This window comes from Phlebotomus papatasi, chromosome 1 (genome assembly GCF_024763615.1).
Source record: "Phlebotomus papatasi isolate M1 chromosome 1, Ppap_2.1, whole genome shotgun sequence".
Classification (NCBI taxonomy): Eukaryota; Metazoa; Arthropoda; class Insecta; order Diptera; family Psychodidae; genus Phlebotomus; species Phlebotomus papatasi.
This window is the reverse complement of record NC_077222.1, coordinates 90,876,167-90,891,688: the sequence shown is the minus strand read 5'-3', so window position 1 is coordinate 90,891,688 and position 15,522 is coordinate 90,876,167. Positions and strand designations below refer to the sequence as shown.

The window sequence follows — 15,522 nt, the reverse complement described above, 5'->3', positions numbered from 1 at the left end:
TTAACTATTAGATAGCTATTCATAATCCTCACAAGTCATAAAAAAAATGCAGACCCTAGCTCTTATTTTCTAGGTGCTAGGGCAAAAAAACCAAACTGAGCTCTAAACTGTAATTTTGATGTTCCACAATTTATGGGTTTTTTCATAATCAAAATAATTTTTCGAACAAAACTTCTATTGTGAATCATAGAAGGTTATTCTTGGATGGTATTTCTCCAAATACATTTTGATTCAGATGAGACAATTTTTGTGGGTGATAAAAGTTTGCAAATATTGCTCTGCGGCAGCCTTTGAATCTTAATGTTGTTTGCATTTGAATCCTCTTTTTCCATACATTGAAACATCTGACTGCTTCCTGTCCGGGAGCAGAATAGAACTCCTACTTTGGTCTGACGAATGTCATACAAATACTTATAACCTGCTATCTTGCTCCGGCCAGGATGTTTCAAACTGACAATTGTCAACTTCAATTGCGTTTTATTACAAATTTTCAAGTGAAAAACAGAGCTTCAGAAAAATGTAAAAAATGTTGTTGTATAATGACTTTTGACTACAGTGGTGGTTTTATTGAGTGCATTAGGGTTCATGCTAATCAATTTATGGGCCGTTTAATGTTACAAACCTAATATTCTCAGTGAAAAATTAAGATTTAAAGGCTGCCTAACCACATTCAAAGGCAGACCATGCAGGCTGCCTTTGAATATATCGACATCACATTTTCAAGTTTCTCACAAGGAAAAACTGAGGACTTGCGAGTCCTGAATGGGGTAAGCATAGAAGCTCAATGAACAAGAGAATTTTTTGGTGTAGTGCAAAGTAAAACTCATGTTGTAGTTTACTCTGAAAAAAATCTCAAATTTTGAACATCATTTTTCATTCAAAGGCAGACCATTTTCCCCTACTGTTCTAGTTTCCCCTACACAGAAAAAAAGTTGTAAAATTGTTCGTAGGGTAAGTGTGCCAAATTTCGGCATACGAACTTTTTTACGAACTTACGTTTTTTACGAACTTTTTTGTGGGTTATACAATTTACAAAGCATATCGTAACTCTTCAGTAGGAATTCACAAATATTAACAAACGATTTTACGAAATATTTTTTTCTTTCTAGACACTCGGGATTCATGGGAGTTGCGAGGCGCATTTTGGCAAGGTTTGAGTCCGATCGGAGGCCGTACAATTTTGGGAAGATTGTATTAGGTGAAATTACGAAGAATCTCACGTAAGAAAATGATCGAATTATTTTTTTAATGGCTTTTCAAAGTAATTGAATGTTATGAGGTTTCTGGCAAGTTCTTGCATAATGTCCATGATGTAAATCTATGACGATAGAAAGATCATTCGGTGTGATCTCCTTTTATGGATTGCGATGTGATCATAAAAGAAAAAAACAGTCGGAAAAGCGCAAATGATCGTCACAAGTGACTTCATTCTCTGAGAATTTTCACCTCGGTTGCGCTCTTTATGAATGGCCAATTGACGATTTCAATGTGGGCTCATGATCTAGATCGAAAAAGATGGATCATCCTGCCTTTTATCGAACATTATGTGATGAGATCCAGAGAGAGAGAAGAGGTGAATAGTCCAATATGAATGAACCCACGCTGGTGATTCCAAGCTTGTGGAATTTGCAAATGTTTACGCTCTGGTGTACGCCAATCTATTTTCCGGCGACGCTGAGTGGTGGAAAATGCTTAAGGCAGATTTCCGCGATCAATTGAAAAAGCCAAAAAGCGAGTAAGTGTGGCTTATTTTGGGAAGAAAGGTCGACATGAGGCAGAAGAGTATGTATATAAATTTCTTTCTAAAATAGAGAGAAAAAAAATATTGCTGTATCACATTTTTATGACTCTCCTGCCTTACAATGTCTTAAGTAGATTCTCATTTGCCATTAAATCACATCGCAATTGTGGCTCGATATGGGATGTGAATGGACTGATCGTGAAAATTCACTGCCAAGATCTTCTTGGCGACAGCCCTGAAGATCACGTCTTTTAGCGTAGGAGCGATGTCGAGAGGAAAATCCCTCGATGCATGCGATCACGTAAGATACAAGCTGAAAAAGTCATTCAATTAAAATTCATTCTGCAATTTTCCAATTTGCCGCAGAGAAATTATTAATCATCTTTCTTGGGGTGAATTTGTCTTATTAAAATTCTTTCTTTTTTCGATCTAATCACACAAATTACGTAAATAATTTTTGCGAGAGTATAGTCTCTTTTGGGAGAGGAAGTTGAGACAGAAAGCAGTCCAAATCGATCACAACATTCTCTTGTGTTCTGCATTTTCTACAGACGATCATCTCTTCTTCCTGCTCTCCCGCATACTTAGAGATGATCACCCTTTCTCTGATCGCGCAGCTAAAATTAAAATCAGCTGCAGAAGCCACTCTTTCCCACCTCATCTGCGCCAAGCATTCGCACAATTGCGAGCATCCCTCCCCACCGACAGTTTTTCCTCTAAATAAAAACTCTTGCACACCGTCTGGCCTCTAGTCATTTGGCTTGAGACAATCCGTGAGCAAAGATCACCCAATTTTCCCGCGCAAATAAAAATCCACAAAGATCGAGTCAGTTGACGATTGAAATCGCATTTGAATCGAGTCTGTGAGGAAAATTCCCAAATTTTATTTCTGTTTTCTTTTGCCAAACCTAAATTTTCCGTGATAAAGTGCTCAGTTCAGCAATTTTGGAGAAATTCCCTGAGACAATTTATATAAAAGAAAGAAAAATTGTGTTCTTGCGTGTGCAGCATTTTCCCACCATCGATCACTTTCTAAGATCACAAACGAAAAACAAAGTTTCGAGACATCTCTGTGAATAAAAAAAAAATAACAAGTGCTCGGAAATTGCAAAAAAAAATCCAAAAGAAAATTGACTCTTCAACTTCACGGCTCTGTGGAGGAGAATTTACAAGACTTTTTTCCAGACTGCACAAGTCCTGGTGGGAGGCTTCTGACAGAAGTGAAGGAAGTGATCGTGTTCGGAGAGAAATTCCTCAGAGGCAGCTTTTTGTTCATCGCGAGACGGCAGTTTGAGTAAATAGGCGGAAATGACGGATGTTGATCATGAATTGGGAGCCATTAGGCATCTTGTGGTGAGTACTGGTACTTCCTCAGATGATTGATCAATAGACAGATCGTCCTCTTGATCTTGAATGCATGCCCAAGAATTACCCAATCCTACATAAAAGAATGTGCCCATTGAGACATTTCTTCAAACAGTGCACTGAGACAAAATGATGTTAACTAATTACACAAAACAGGTGTTGCGGATACCCTCGTGTGTTAAATTAAACCTCTTGGACTTTTCCGGCTTGAAAAAGTTGGTATTTTTGAATAGTTTTAGCCATTAGAATTAATTTCTTATCACTCTCCATCTATGATTGGATTTAGTTATGGATTGTCTTTGTCATAACATAAGGGCTCTGTATCTGTACATCTCTTGCCTATTTTAATTTTCACGTTTAATGGAATAAATGTTCCTTAGTCTTTTTATATCACCTGATTTTGATCAGAATAAGATTTTCTCAAAATGTAATACCCCATACAGACTTACGGATTAAGTCGAGAGAGACGGCTTACTGGGAAACTGATGGAAATTTAGTTTAATTATTATTTTGAATATAATTACGTTAACCCTTTAAAGACGAATGGGACACCGGTGTCCCAAAAACAAAAACATTTAATTTGACTATAGAATGTTATTTCGTCCTCTAAATAGGCATAAAAAATATTTTCTTTTTTGGGACTCCGGTGTCCCACTCGTCCCTAAAGGGTTAAGCCGTCTCTGGGCTTAAGTTGTAGATGTGTCCAGCATATAAAGAACCGACGTTAAAATTAATTCAAAGGAAAACTCCTGTGATCGTCGGATGGGAGGAGGTCCAGTCGAGAATAAAAATTCTTTTATTCTAATTTATTATGTTTTTCAGAAAATAAAAAAATAAATCAGATAAAGACGTCTCTTTTCGCAGGTTTCGTAAGATTTATCTCTGAGATTTGAATTATTGAAAAATTTCTGTAAACTTTTGCAAGGTTTTCAAGTTTATCGATTTCTTTTTAATATGAGTAAACCGGGGCAGAATTAATCAAAAAAATATTTTTTTCTGTGCTTAGAACCTAATTCAGAACATGATCCAAATGGAAATTTTTCACATATGGGAATACCGAATTTTTCTTTAAAAAACACTATAGGAGCAACCGAGGTAGAATTAGCTAGCAAATGAAATTTTTCATTTTGCCTTATAATTTGTCAAATAATTCTTTATATCAAACTATTACATTTGTTACATATTGCAATAAATATAAAGGAAAATATTTACTTTTAATAAGCAACTTACACGTAATTATCACATAATTATCAATAATAATTGATGATAAACTAACAAATATTTAATAGAAATGTGTGTCTTAGGAAAAATAAAATAAAATTCACATTATTCGAAGGCATGAACATTCGAAGGGAGAGTACTTTCCCCTAATTAGTGTTTAAGCAGAATTATATCATATTAATTTCGCTATTTATCCGAATAAAGCACTGACGGTTTTCTCATTTTTTGTAATCGTTTTTAAGAAGTTGGATGTTCTACAACTCCTCAAAATTAAGGCACTGAGTTAAGAACTTATTAAATACTTAGGGGAAAATACACTCTCTTCGAACGTTCATGCCTTCGAATAATGTGAATTTTCTTTTAGTTTTCCTAAGAAAATTACACATTTCCCTTCAATATTGATGATAAGCTAACTAATTTAATAGAAATGTGAAAGTCTCTTAGGAAAACTAAAAGTAAATTCATATTACTCGAAGGCATGAACGTTCGAAGGGAGAGTACTTTCCCGTGTGTTAGACGGGATTTTAGGACTTTATTGAGTTCCATGAAAAAAATCATTGTAATTTGTGAGTTATATATCTGGTTTCCTAAGAAGATTCGCGGAATTTGCCTAGACAAAACTAGGGATTCTCTGACAGAGAAGTTTTTACAAGTTGTATTCTGTAACAGTATGACAATGTCATATGACAAATTCAAATATTTTTATGGAATAAATTCGAAAGAACTAGTCAAAAATCCGCCACATCTGTTATTAAAAGTTTCATAGAGTTCCTTGCAATGACCATTCGATGTTCACTTGCCTTTATTGTTATCTTACTCACGAATTTTTCATGAAAATTTGTGATATGACATTGTCATACAGTTATAAAATTAACCTCCTGTAGGGGAATTCTGCAACGATATAATAATGTCATATGACAAATTTAAAATTTGTTATATGGTAAATTCGGATGAATTTATCGAAAATCAGATTAAAATAGGTTAAGGTAAAGTGCCCTGGAGTCTACCGATTCCTCGACTCGACCGGTGGTCAATATTTGAATGTTTGATGGTGAATTTCCATAAAATTGTCACTGATTCGTATTTATTTATGGAATAATTGCCCTATTAATGTTAGATCATACGCTAAAATTAGTGCAAATATAAATAAATTGAATAAATAACTCTACCAGTCGAATTGAGGAACCGGTCGACTTGAGGGCACTTTACCTTACTAAGAGCTTCATAGAACTCCTGGTAATGTCCATTCCATTCTCATTGGGCTTAAATACTGTCCTACTCCCGAATTTACCACAAAAATTTGTCATGTGACATTGTCATATCGTTACAGAATCCTCCTACTGGTCAGACCAGGTAATAAAAGAATAGAAATTTTTGTGATAAAATTTTGTTTTAAAATACTGGTGTAAATTTAAGCCTTTAAGGACCATGGTGTCACCAGTAACACATGAACACTAAGAAAAAAAGAGGGTGCGATTAACATTTTTTCCTCAGAACTTCAACACATTTTAGGTGTAAAAATATATCAACATTTTTTTAATGTTAATTTTACACCTTATTAAGGTTAAAATTAACATGAAAAAGGGTACTTTTAACCCCTAATTCACCTAAAAAGGGTAATATTTACACCGATTTTGGATCAATACTGCAGGGTAAAATTAACATTTCCGGAATCTTGTTTTAACACTTTCGGATTTCTCTCAGTGAAGAACTGGTCTTTTCTCATATTTTTCACAGAATTTCTGCATGAAAATGACTAAGAATTACTATTGTAAAAGTAGCAGACAACTTCTGGTCAGCCTTATAAGATTTCGTGACTGCTTAAAGTATGAGAAATCATGAGTTGTAGATTAAAAATCGTAGATGTGATATAAGCTTAGAATTTACACATTTCTTGATTGATGATCTCAGATATTACCAGTGAAAATTAATTAATCGAAAGGTCCGTGAAAGATTAAAAATGTTATTTAATCTTCAGGTTACTAAATAAATCTTACTGATGATCACTGGAATTTTCAGTCCTTTTTAGGACATTTCTATTGAGTATTGCAGCAAAATACGGTGATTGCTAAAATAAGCCTTATGAATGTTATATGAGCTTGAACCCTAAAGATTACTCATATGGCTTAATTGATGTAATTTCTCAAAAAACAATATTTTTGTTAAAATTTCTATATTTTGAAAAATCAGTGTAATTGTTTGTTGTATAAAAAATTAAGATTAAGTATAGAGTGTTATTAGCAACACTCAACTTTCTCTCAGTATATTTAAATGCCCTTTATGCCCTAGACAGACTTACGACTTAAGTCGAGAGACAGCTTAACGTAATTGTAATCAAAATAATGATAAGATTTTATTTCCATCGGTTTCTGACTAATATGTTTTTCAGCTTAAGTCGAGAAACGCTTTAGTGGGAAACTGATGGGAATTTAGTCAATTTGATTATAATTACGTTAAGCCGTCTCTTGGCTTAAGTCGTAAGTATGTCCAAAGCATAAGATTTGATTAAAAATGCCGAACGAAATTTAGTCATTTATTGTAACACTAACGTGTTTTACTTCAACTCCTATATGGTTTAATTCAACCCTTCCCAAACTTATTTCAACTCCCACTAAAAAAGGTGTAATTTCAAGGCTTATTATCACACTTCTGTGTTGCAATAACACATTGAATTTTAAATATTGTGTGTATAGTGTAGATAGTACACATTTGAGATTATTATCAAGCATTGAATACAATTCTATAGTAAATTTCTTCATGACCTTTCTCTCAGTGATGATTATGCTAACAAGATTCCTGGCACTTGAGGGTGGTATAGGTTGATCTATTCTATCGCTGATCAAAAGGCGAAGTGCCAAAAATATAATCTCAATTAACAAGATGCAAGATCTCATAGAATCCCCCCCGTCAGACCCCTGAAAGATCATTGATCAACAGTGATCTTCGAAGTGACAAGAAATGTATTAAAGTTGGGAAATAAAAAGCACTTTGAAATTCCAATGATCACCATTAATTCACATCGCACGAGAAATGATATTAGTTTTGGGGGTTCTTCAGGATCCTCGAGACAGCAGAGGACGATGACACGATCACTCATCTGATACCCTCGTGTGTGGATCATTGTGTCTAGCCAAGCACAGCAATATAGCTCACAAGATCGCGATCTTCGTGTATGCGATCGTTCAAATTATCAATGAAAATCACTCTCACTCAGCATTACGTAAAAATTGTGGGTGAAAGGGGTGATGATCATTTGAAGATCGCATGAAAAAGAGAACGCAAAATAAAATCCTCAGAAAAAACAGCTGGTGTTTCCTTTTATGGTCACACCGAGGATCATGCAGAGTGCGATCCTCGTGTTTTAAAAAAAAATAACAAAGCAATTAATACGCGATTGTCAAAATGTGTGAAATGTTTCCCTAAAGCCGAAATGACTAAACTCAAAAATAAATTTTCTATTATTTAAGTGTGTGCCAAAAATTTTTCCGCATGACGTCAATAATATTTTGCGAAGCTAAAAGCGAATTGACCGAAGATCAGTGAATGGGATGAGAGACAAAAAGGAAAATATCATGACGATCATGACAATCGTCTCGTAATTGGCTCTAAAGAACGCAAAATGTGCGAAATTTTAACAATCCAACTTATAATTAGTTTTGACTTTTTCGCATTTAAAGACAATGTTAAAAGAGAGAAAAAATAATGTTGTGATTTTTGCATACAAAACATTTAAAAAAAAATACTTTTCCTCTCAGATTCATATATCCAAAAAAAAAAAAAGTTTAAGAGCGAGAGACTTTACGTGCAACTGTAGAAACTTTCAATTGTTTGACTTCTTAATTATGTATTATTCATAAACGTAAAAAAAAGTTGCTTTTGTTGCCTTTTAATTCAACTGAGTGATCTTCACGATCTTCCACGATCGCCAATTGAAGAAAAATTGTTATGTGGGAGAGAAATGTTGTTTTTAGTTTGGGATATGGCAGTTTTAATATATTATTAAATATTTAAAAAAAATCTTCTGCCAACATTTAATTGATCATCTTGAGGGGGAGAAAGATAAAAAAAAACAATAGAAAGTCTCGTGATCGCATTTTTTGTCGCACGTGAGAATGTTCACGAAGGGCGACCAACATTCTCTGGCAAATTGAGATCTCACCATTTTTTTTTCACACAATATCGCATCTTTCCTCAATTATTTCTTCATTTTCACTTCTTGGGGAAGTGATCTTCAGGCGATCTTACAAGTGATCTCTTTGTTTTTTTTAAATCTAAATTGCAGGATTCCCCTCTGTCTTCCAAAGTGGCAATGTTCAACAATGTTGCAAAAAGGCACAATGATTCCCAGCTCCTGAATCCCTTCTCAGATGTCGATGGACGAAGATCACCCAGACCACAGTTCAGCAAAGACGAATATGGAAAGTAAGTCTCTCCCCTAAATTCAACCAGAAACTTCTCCTATCCCATCGAAAATAATTAATAAATAAATATTCATCAACAGAGATGATTCATATGCCCTCAAGTTTAGCAAAATAGCTAGAGATAAAAGTCAATAATCTGGACTTCTGCCAGATACCATTTCAATTTTGTTAATGAGCTCTAGCTCGGAAGACCATAACTTTGAACCACATTAAACTTCCCAAGTGGAAATAAGTCAAATGTTGGTTGAAAGTTTTCTGTTATGAATAATAATATTATGCTTCATCTTTTTTTATTTTTTGCTGAATTACCGGGGAAATGCGCTTTCTCACCTTGAGTCATTCTCACGATGCACACAATTTATCCTCAATCATGCGATGAGATAAATATTTTGCTAATAATTTTGCTCTTCTTCTTTTGCGAAGGCCCGTGGCGGGAAGTTTAACTGAGTTTCGGGGACAAAAGGCAAATCTACATGTCTACCGAGAGATGATGGAGCTGTGTGATGTGATCAATTCCAGTGGGGCGCCTCAGTCTTCAGAAGATGATGGCCTCAAATACATCTTCTTCGGCGAGCTCTTTAATGTGAGTTAATGAAAACTATTTGCCTTACAATATTACTAATTCATTCATTCATTTTCAATCGCTTATCCCTATTGAGGTCGCGGGTCCATAACATCCAAATTAGCAGTCCAATATTAGGGGAGACTGGGGCAAAAAGTCATAAAACGAAAAATTCAAAATTCAATATCTTACAAGGTAAAAAAAAATAGCGGCTCAATTTTTTTTCTATAGATAGTCTCCATAGACCTTCTTCAATGTCGTAAGTTTCTTAGAATTCGAACAAGGAATTTAGAAAATTAAAAATATCGCAATTTTTAGCCCTATTTTTGAAATATTTTCCTTGCAGAAGATAACAATTATTATCTACTTATTTTCTAAAATTGATACCCAGGTGAATATTTCCTAAATATTTTGGATTATATGAATACGAATCAGCTATCTATTTTACAACTTTACAAAAGTTCTTTTTTCCAGAAATCCTCTTTATTAAAAATGGCCACTTGGGGTAAAAAGTAACAAAAGGTATCTAGAGCAAAAAGAATTAAAAAGCGAAACAATTTCTGATGTCTCACGGCGAAAAGAAACGTCATTATCATGTCTCGCCGCTTGTTGTTTGCATTGGTCAAACGATTTGCAGTCTTTTATGTGTTTTTTTTTTCTAAAATAGCTTGAAAAGCGCTTTTCTCGTTTTTTTTCACTTTTCTCGTAGAGAAAACGGTGTTTTACAAAGGTGTAGATGAATAAATTTTCTACGAAAATATGTCCTCTAGGTATTTTTTTTTCAAATTTACGAAAGCCCGTAATGAAACGAATCAAAATATGATAATACCCATTGTCTGGTACTATTTGCCCCAGCATTTTTGAGAATAATCACAAAATTACCTTTTAGAAATCGGCTCGATAAAAGTATTTCCTTACAAAATAGAGGAATATTACATTCACAAAGTTGTAGAGCGGTATATTTCCTATAAAACTGCGCTAATAAGAAATTTTTGAAGCGCTCGAGTAGCTTGTAAAAAAATAAAATATCCGTTTTGTGACTTTTTGCCCCAGTCTCCCCTAGTAATAAACCTCTTAATTCAGAGATAAACTAAAGCCCCAAATAGACTCTGGTGACTCAGGTTAATCCTTGAGAATATTCAACCTGTAAAGTTTCATGGCAAAGGAAATTTATGTAAAGAACATTAAGGATATTTACACCGTCGCATTGGTTTGAGATTGAGTTGTCCCAAAATCGGTATTATTTGTCAAATTAGGTTGTACGTACAGTGCTCGCTTTGTAATCCGGATGATTGGGAGGCAATATGACAGATATCTGCTTCGTAAACCGGATGGATTTTTTGAATTTGTTCAACGTCTCGAAAATATAATACAAGGTTTTTTTTCTAGAATTAGAATAAAAGATTTAAAGAAGATTAAAAAGACATAATTAGAGAATTCTGCACTATTATACTTCATTTATTAAACAAAAACATCACAGGATAATTCATTTTCATTTATGAACACACATGCATGACCTCAAAATGATTTTAAATGTAACCGTCAATAACTCGTCCCGATTACGGCGATCCGGATTAGAAAGCTGGCACTGTAATTGTCCAAATTCAATCAGTCCAATGAGGCGGTATAAATGGCCTCATTTAATCCTGGATCCTAAACTCTTTGTATACCGTAGGGGTGACTTTAACCCCTGAAGTTCGTATGCCTCTCTATAAATCTAGCACTTAAGGGATGATCATAACCGAACCGACACGGTAGATTGGATTAAAGAAAAATTTACGAAAGCTAAGGGGCAAAATCATCCAAGAAGTGTAAAATTATTTGCATCTACGATATGATATTTTCGACTCATTCTTTTATCGGCAAATTTAACTAGCCGAATACAATAGACTCTCTCTCAATCGGGCATATAGGGCAAAATGTCAACCAAATTATCGATAGATTTGGGCGTCAACGTCATTGTAAATTCCACAAAAAGTGCTCAATTATAAAGAATCACGATAAAATAGGAAGAACTACAGCGAATTTGAGCAAATTTGCTTCATAATTAAACGTGAAAATTGTCAACAAAATTTTTCGCCGAATTGAAAAAGAGCCGATTGAGCGAGAGTCTACTGTATCCTGAAAAATTAGCCTACGTCCATTTGAGCTTAACATTTAATACAAATTAATGGCGATAAAGTTCTAAGGATAAAATACGATCCACTAGATATGATCAAATATGAAGTTTGTTGTTAAATCTTTTAGTTTTGCTATTGTAAAGAGTAAGAATATTTATCTTGGCTCACCATTTTCTAATTTTAACGATGAATTTTATACCAGTCTGATTTATTGCAAAAATTCACTACTAAACTCAACGTTCCAAAAGAACTCATCTCATTATTAACCAGTAACCGCAGAGACACACCTTAAAATGATTTATTGAGTGATTTTATTACTTCTCTGGATGTACGATGTCTTTACTTTACATAGGGGAGACCGGGGTACTTTTAGTCAGCAAATGAGGCTTTTTTTCGCGAATAATTTGTAAAAAATGATAAGGTTTGTCTAATATTTTTATGTTTCATAAGTAGCATTAGGTTATTGGCTATATGAAACAGTGTAATTCAAAGCTCTAAAATGTTTGACTTTTTCTAGAGAGGATAATGAAAAAAGTGTGACACATTGGCTACACTTGCCCCGGCCTGGGAAGATATAGTCATTTTTGGGGTATTAATTGCCGCCAGTTTTCCAGACGAAATTTTAAACTGGAAATATCAAATATTATTTGAGAAGAGTGGCTGCATTTGCCCCGAAGGCTGTTTCAGTGTTTATCATTTTATATAAAAAAGTAGATAATTATTATCCAAGTGAAAAATATCTCTTAATTAACTTAACTAAACCAGAAAAAAAGTAAAATTATGAGATTTTGACTAACAACTCAGAAAACCAAATGCTGGGACAAAAACTGTAACATCAAAACTACAAATTTATACCAATTTCCCATTATATAAAAATGCTTCTAAATTGTAGGATAACAGGATCAGACTTATAAATATTTCTGGGAATATGGGGATATGTTCCTGCTTTCATTAAAAAATACTTTGCTCAATGTACATTTTAAGGGAAACGAGAAAAATCCATTGTCTACTTCTACCCCTGGCTAATTGTGCCTCGGTCTCCCCTAATATAGAAAACAGCCGGTAAAAGGGAAAATCAGTATTAAAAAATATAAAATATACATAACTCATTTGAGCTACTCTTGATTCTGTATGTCTTGGCTCTCCAATTTTTTAATTTTGATAATCAATATCTGATAAAAATATCTTATTTTTTATAGTTTTCTTTTGAATTCACAAAGTTCATACACATTTTTCCGTAGACATTTTCTTAAAAAAATTGCATAGCATTTAGGAAACAATTATGTTTCTTATCCATCGTGAAAATATTTAAGTGATAATGATAACGTGAGTTGCTGATTTTTTGAAAACTTGTCGTTAATTTTTATTACTAGGGGAAAGTCGTCTGCCTTCAAACGAAAAATGGAGTTCCAAATTTAAGATTTTTTTCTGAAGAATCCACAAAATGGATTTTATTTTCTACTACACCAAAAAATTCTCTTGTTCATTCGGCGTATATGATTACCTCATTTAGCACTCGCAAGTTCTCAGTTTTTCCTTCTGAGGAAATTAAAAAAGTGATGTCGATTTGTATGAAGGCAGCTGGCATAGTCTGCCTTCAAACGCGAGGCAGCTGCCTTTAAATGTTTTTTTTTCACTGAGAATATTGAATCAATAAAACTAAATGGGCTATAAATGATTAGGTTGAAGCCTAACGCACTCACTAAAATCATCACTGCAGTCAAAAGACATTAAACAATAACTTTTCTTCACATTTTTCTGAAGCACTGTTTTACACATGAAAATTTGGAAGAAAAAGCCATTGAAGTTGAAAATTGTCAACTTGAAACATCCCGGCCGGAGCAAGATAGCAGGTTATAAGTATTTGTATGACGTTCTTCAGAGAAAAGTAGGAGTTCGATTTCACATGTTTTGATGTATGGAAAGATAGGATTTAAAGGCACACGACATTAGCATTTAAAGGCTGCTGCAGGGTGATATTTGCAAATTTTTGCCACCCACAAAAATTGTGTCATCTGAACCAAAATGTATTAACAGAAATATTAAGCCTGATTAACCTTCTATGTGTCACAATGGAAGATTTATTTGTAAAATGATTTTTACTATGAAAAATCACATGATTTGTGGAACATCAAAATTACAGTTTAGAGCTCATTTTCATTTTTTTTAATCTAGCATCTAGGAAATAGGAGCTAGGCTCTCCATTTTTTGATGATTTGTGAGGATGATGGATAGCTACCTAATAGTTAATAGAATATAATTTATGCTTTCGAGAACAACGAAAAAATCGCAACATTTGAAGGCTGCTGCATTTAAAGGCAGACGACTTTCCCCTATCCATTTTCAAAAAAAAAAAAAAATGACAACGAAAAATCTTAATACAATAATTGTCTCCCAAATTTTCTATACTATTTCTGCAATTTTTCGTCAGAAAATTTCTAAATAGAAAATCCTTTCGTTAATATTGTTCGTAAATATTTGTGAATTCCTGCTTTGAGGACTTACGTAATGCTCGTAAATCGTTTTTTTTATCATCCCTTTTACCTTTGATATAGGTCTGAAGCCTATCGACTTAATAACCTTAATAATAAATATAATAATAAATATAATATAATAATATTATATATATAATATTATATATAATATACATTTATATATAAATATGAAATAAATATAAAAAATATAAAAATAATATATAATATATATAATATAATAATAAAAAATATAATAATAAAAATAAAAAATATAAATAAAACCTTAAAAAACTTAATAACCAAGGAGCATTTAGTAAGTCCTCAGTGGATATTCGCAAAACATTCACGAACAATTTTTTTTATGATGTGAATGAGCCGTTTGGATAAAAACACTTTTCTCTAAAGATTCTCAAGAAATAGATAAAAGGGTTAAAACAAATATTCATCTATCTTTTGCAGATTTACGTGCACATCTCGGACAAAGTAGTGGGATTGCTCCTGAGAGCCCGAAAGCACAAATTGATCGATTTCGAGGGTGAAGTTCTGTTCCAGCGTCGAGATGACGATGTTCCCATCTTCATGCTGAAGACAATGGAAGAAATCCGGGCCTATGTTCGCGAGAAGGAAGACGAAGTCAGACGGAGTATCAGCCCAAATCCTCAGGCAATGCTCCAGGGCGGACACTTCGATCCACCCTCTCAGTAAAGTCCCCTCCCAAGAAATGTCCCCGAATGCAGCATTTCTTCAATTGAATCAACTAAAGCAAAACCACGCGCGATTGTTGAGATTCCCGTCAATTAAAATTGCACCACGACCAAATTATGTAATTTAAACAAAAAAAAAAAGAACAAAAACTTACTTTATAGCCATTAGATTTTATGAGTCATTAATTTAAAAAAAAATCGAAAGACGCGGTCTTTTTCTTTTTATCCCCTAGATTCGTTCAAGTAGAAAATTTTTATGTTCCTCTCGTTGTCTTAAAAAAAAGAATTATTTTCTATAGTGTTTAAGATTGGAGGGAAATGAATAGTTTTTTGCAGTATTAAATTTAATTATGAGAAAGAAAATAGATGTTTTTTTTTTCTTTTCTTTTCTATGTAAAATAAAATCGAACTGAAATAGAACAAAATAAAACAGCTGTTTTTCTTTCAGTGGGTTTTAATTTTTTTTTAATGTTTTTCTTCTGATTCTGGAAGTTTTCTTCAGTACATTGTTTCTTTTTTCAATACAGCAAAGTTTCTTTTTCTTTTATTTCGAAAAGTTTTCATCCTAAACTGTTTATTTTTTTTCATAATATTTTGTTTAAACATGGAAAGCACAGAGTTTGAGTCACTCTCATTTACTTTTGATTTCATCCTAACTACACACTTTTTTTTACTATTCAATTTGTTGTTTTATTTTATTCTATTTTTTCCACTTCAAAATGTATCTGTTTCAACAATTAAAGCCTATACATCAATCGTACATGTTTGGTTTATCATCGTCAATAACATTTTTACAAACGAATTTCTTCATGTAAATAATGTTCAATATCTCTTCAGTATTTTTCTGATTGTATAATTAGGTTTTTGTAAATCATTGTTATAGTTTTGTTTTTTTTTTAGGTGATTCTGTTGCA

General features: G+C 33.3%; 1 protein-coding gene across 1 annotated transcript; it reads left to right on the top strand.

Annotated features, from left to right (window-relative positions):
• The first annotated feature begins 2,254 nt into the window (after nt 1-2,254).
• On the top strand, nt 2,255-15,038 carry LOC129809693 (actin-binding Rho-activating protein). The gene is made up of 4 exons (XM_055859720.1): nt 2,255-3,094; nt 8,610-8,749; nt 9,172-9,331; nt 14,364-15,038. Exons 1-4 carry the CDS (start codon nt 3,050-3,052, stop codon nt 14,607-14,609), a joined length of 591 nt encoding a protein of 196 aa, XP_055715695.1. The 5' UTR covers nt 2,255-3,049; the 3' UTR covers nt 14,610-15,038.
• Nucleotides 15,039-15,522: the final 484 nt, after the last annotated feature.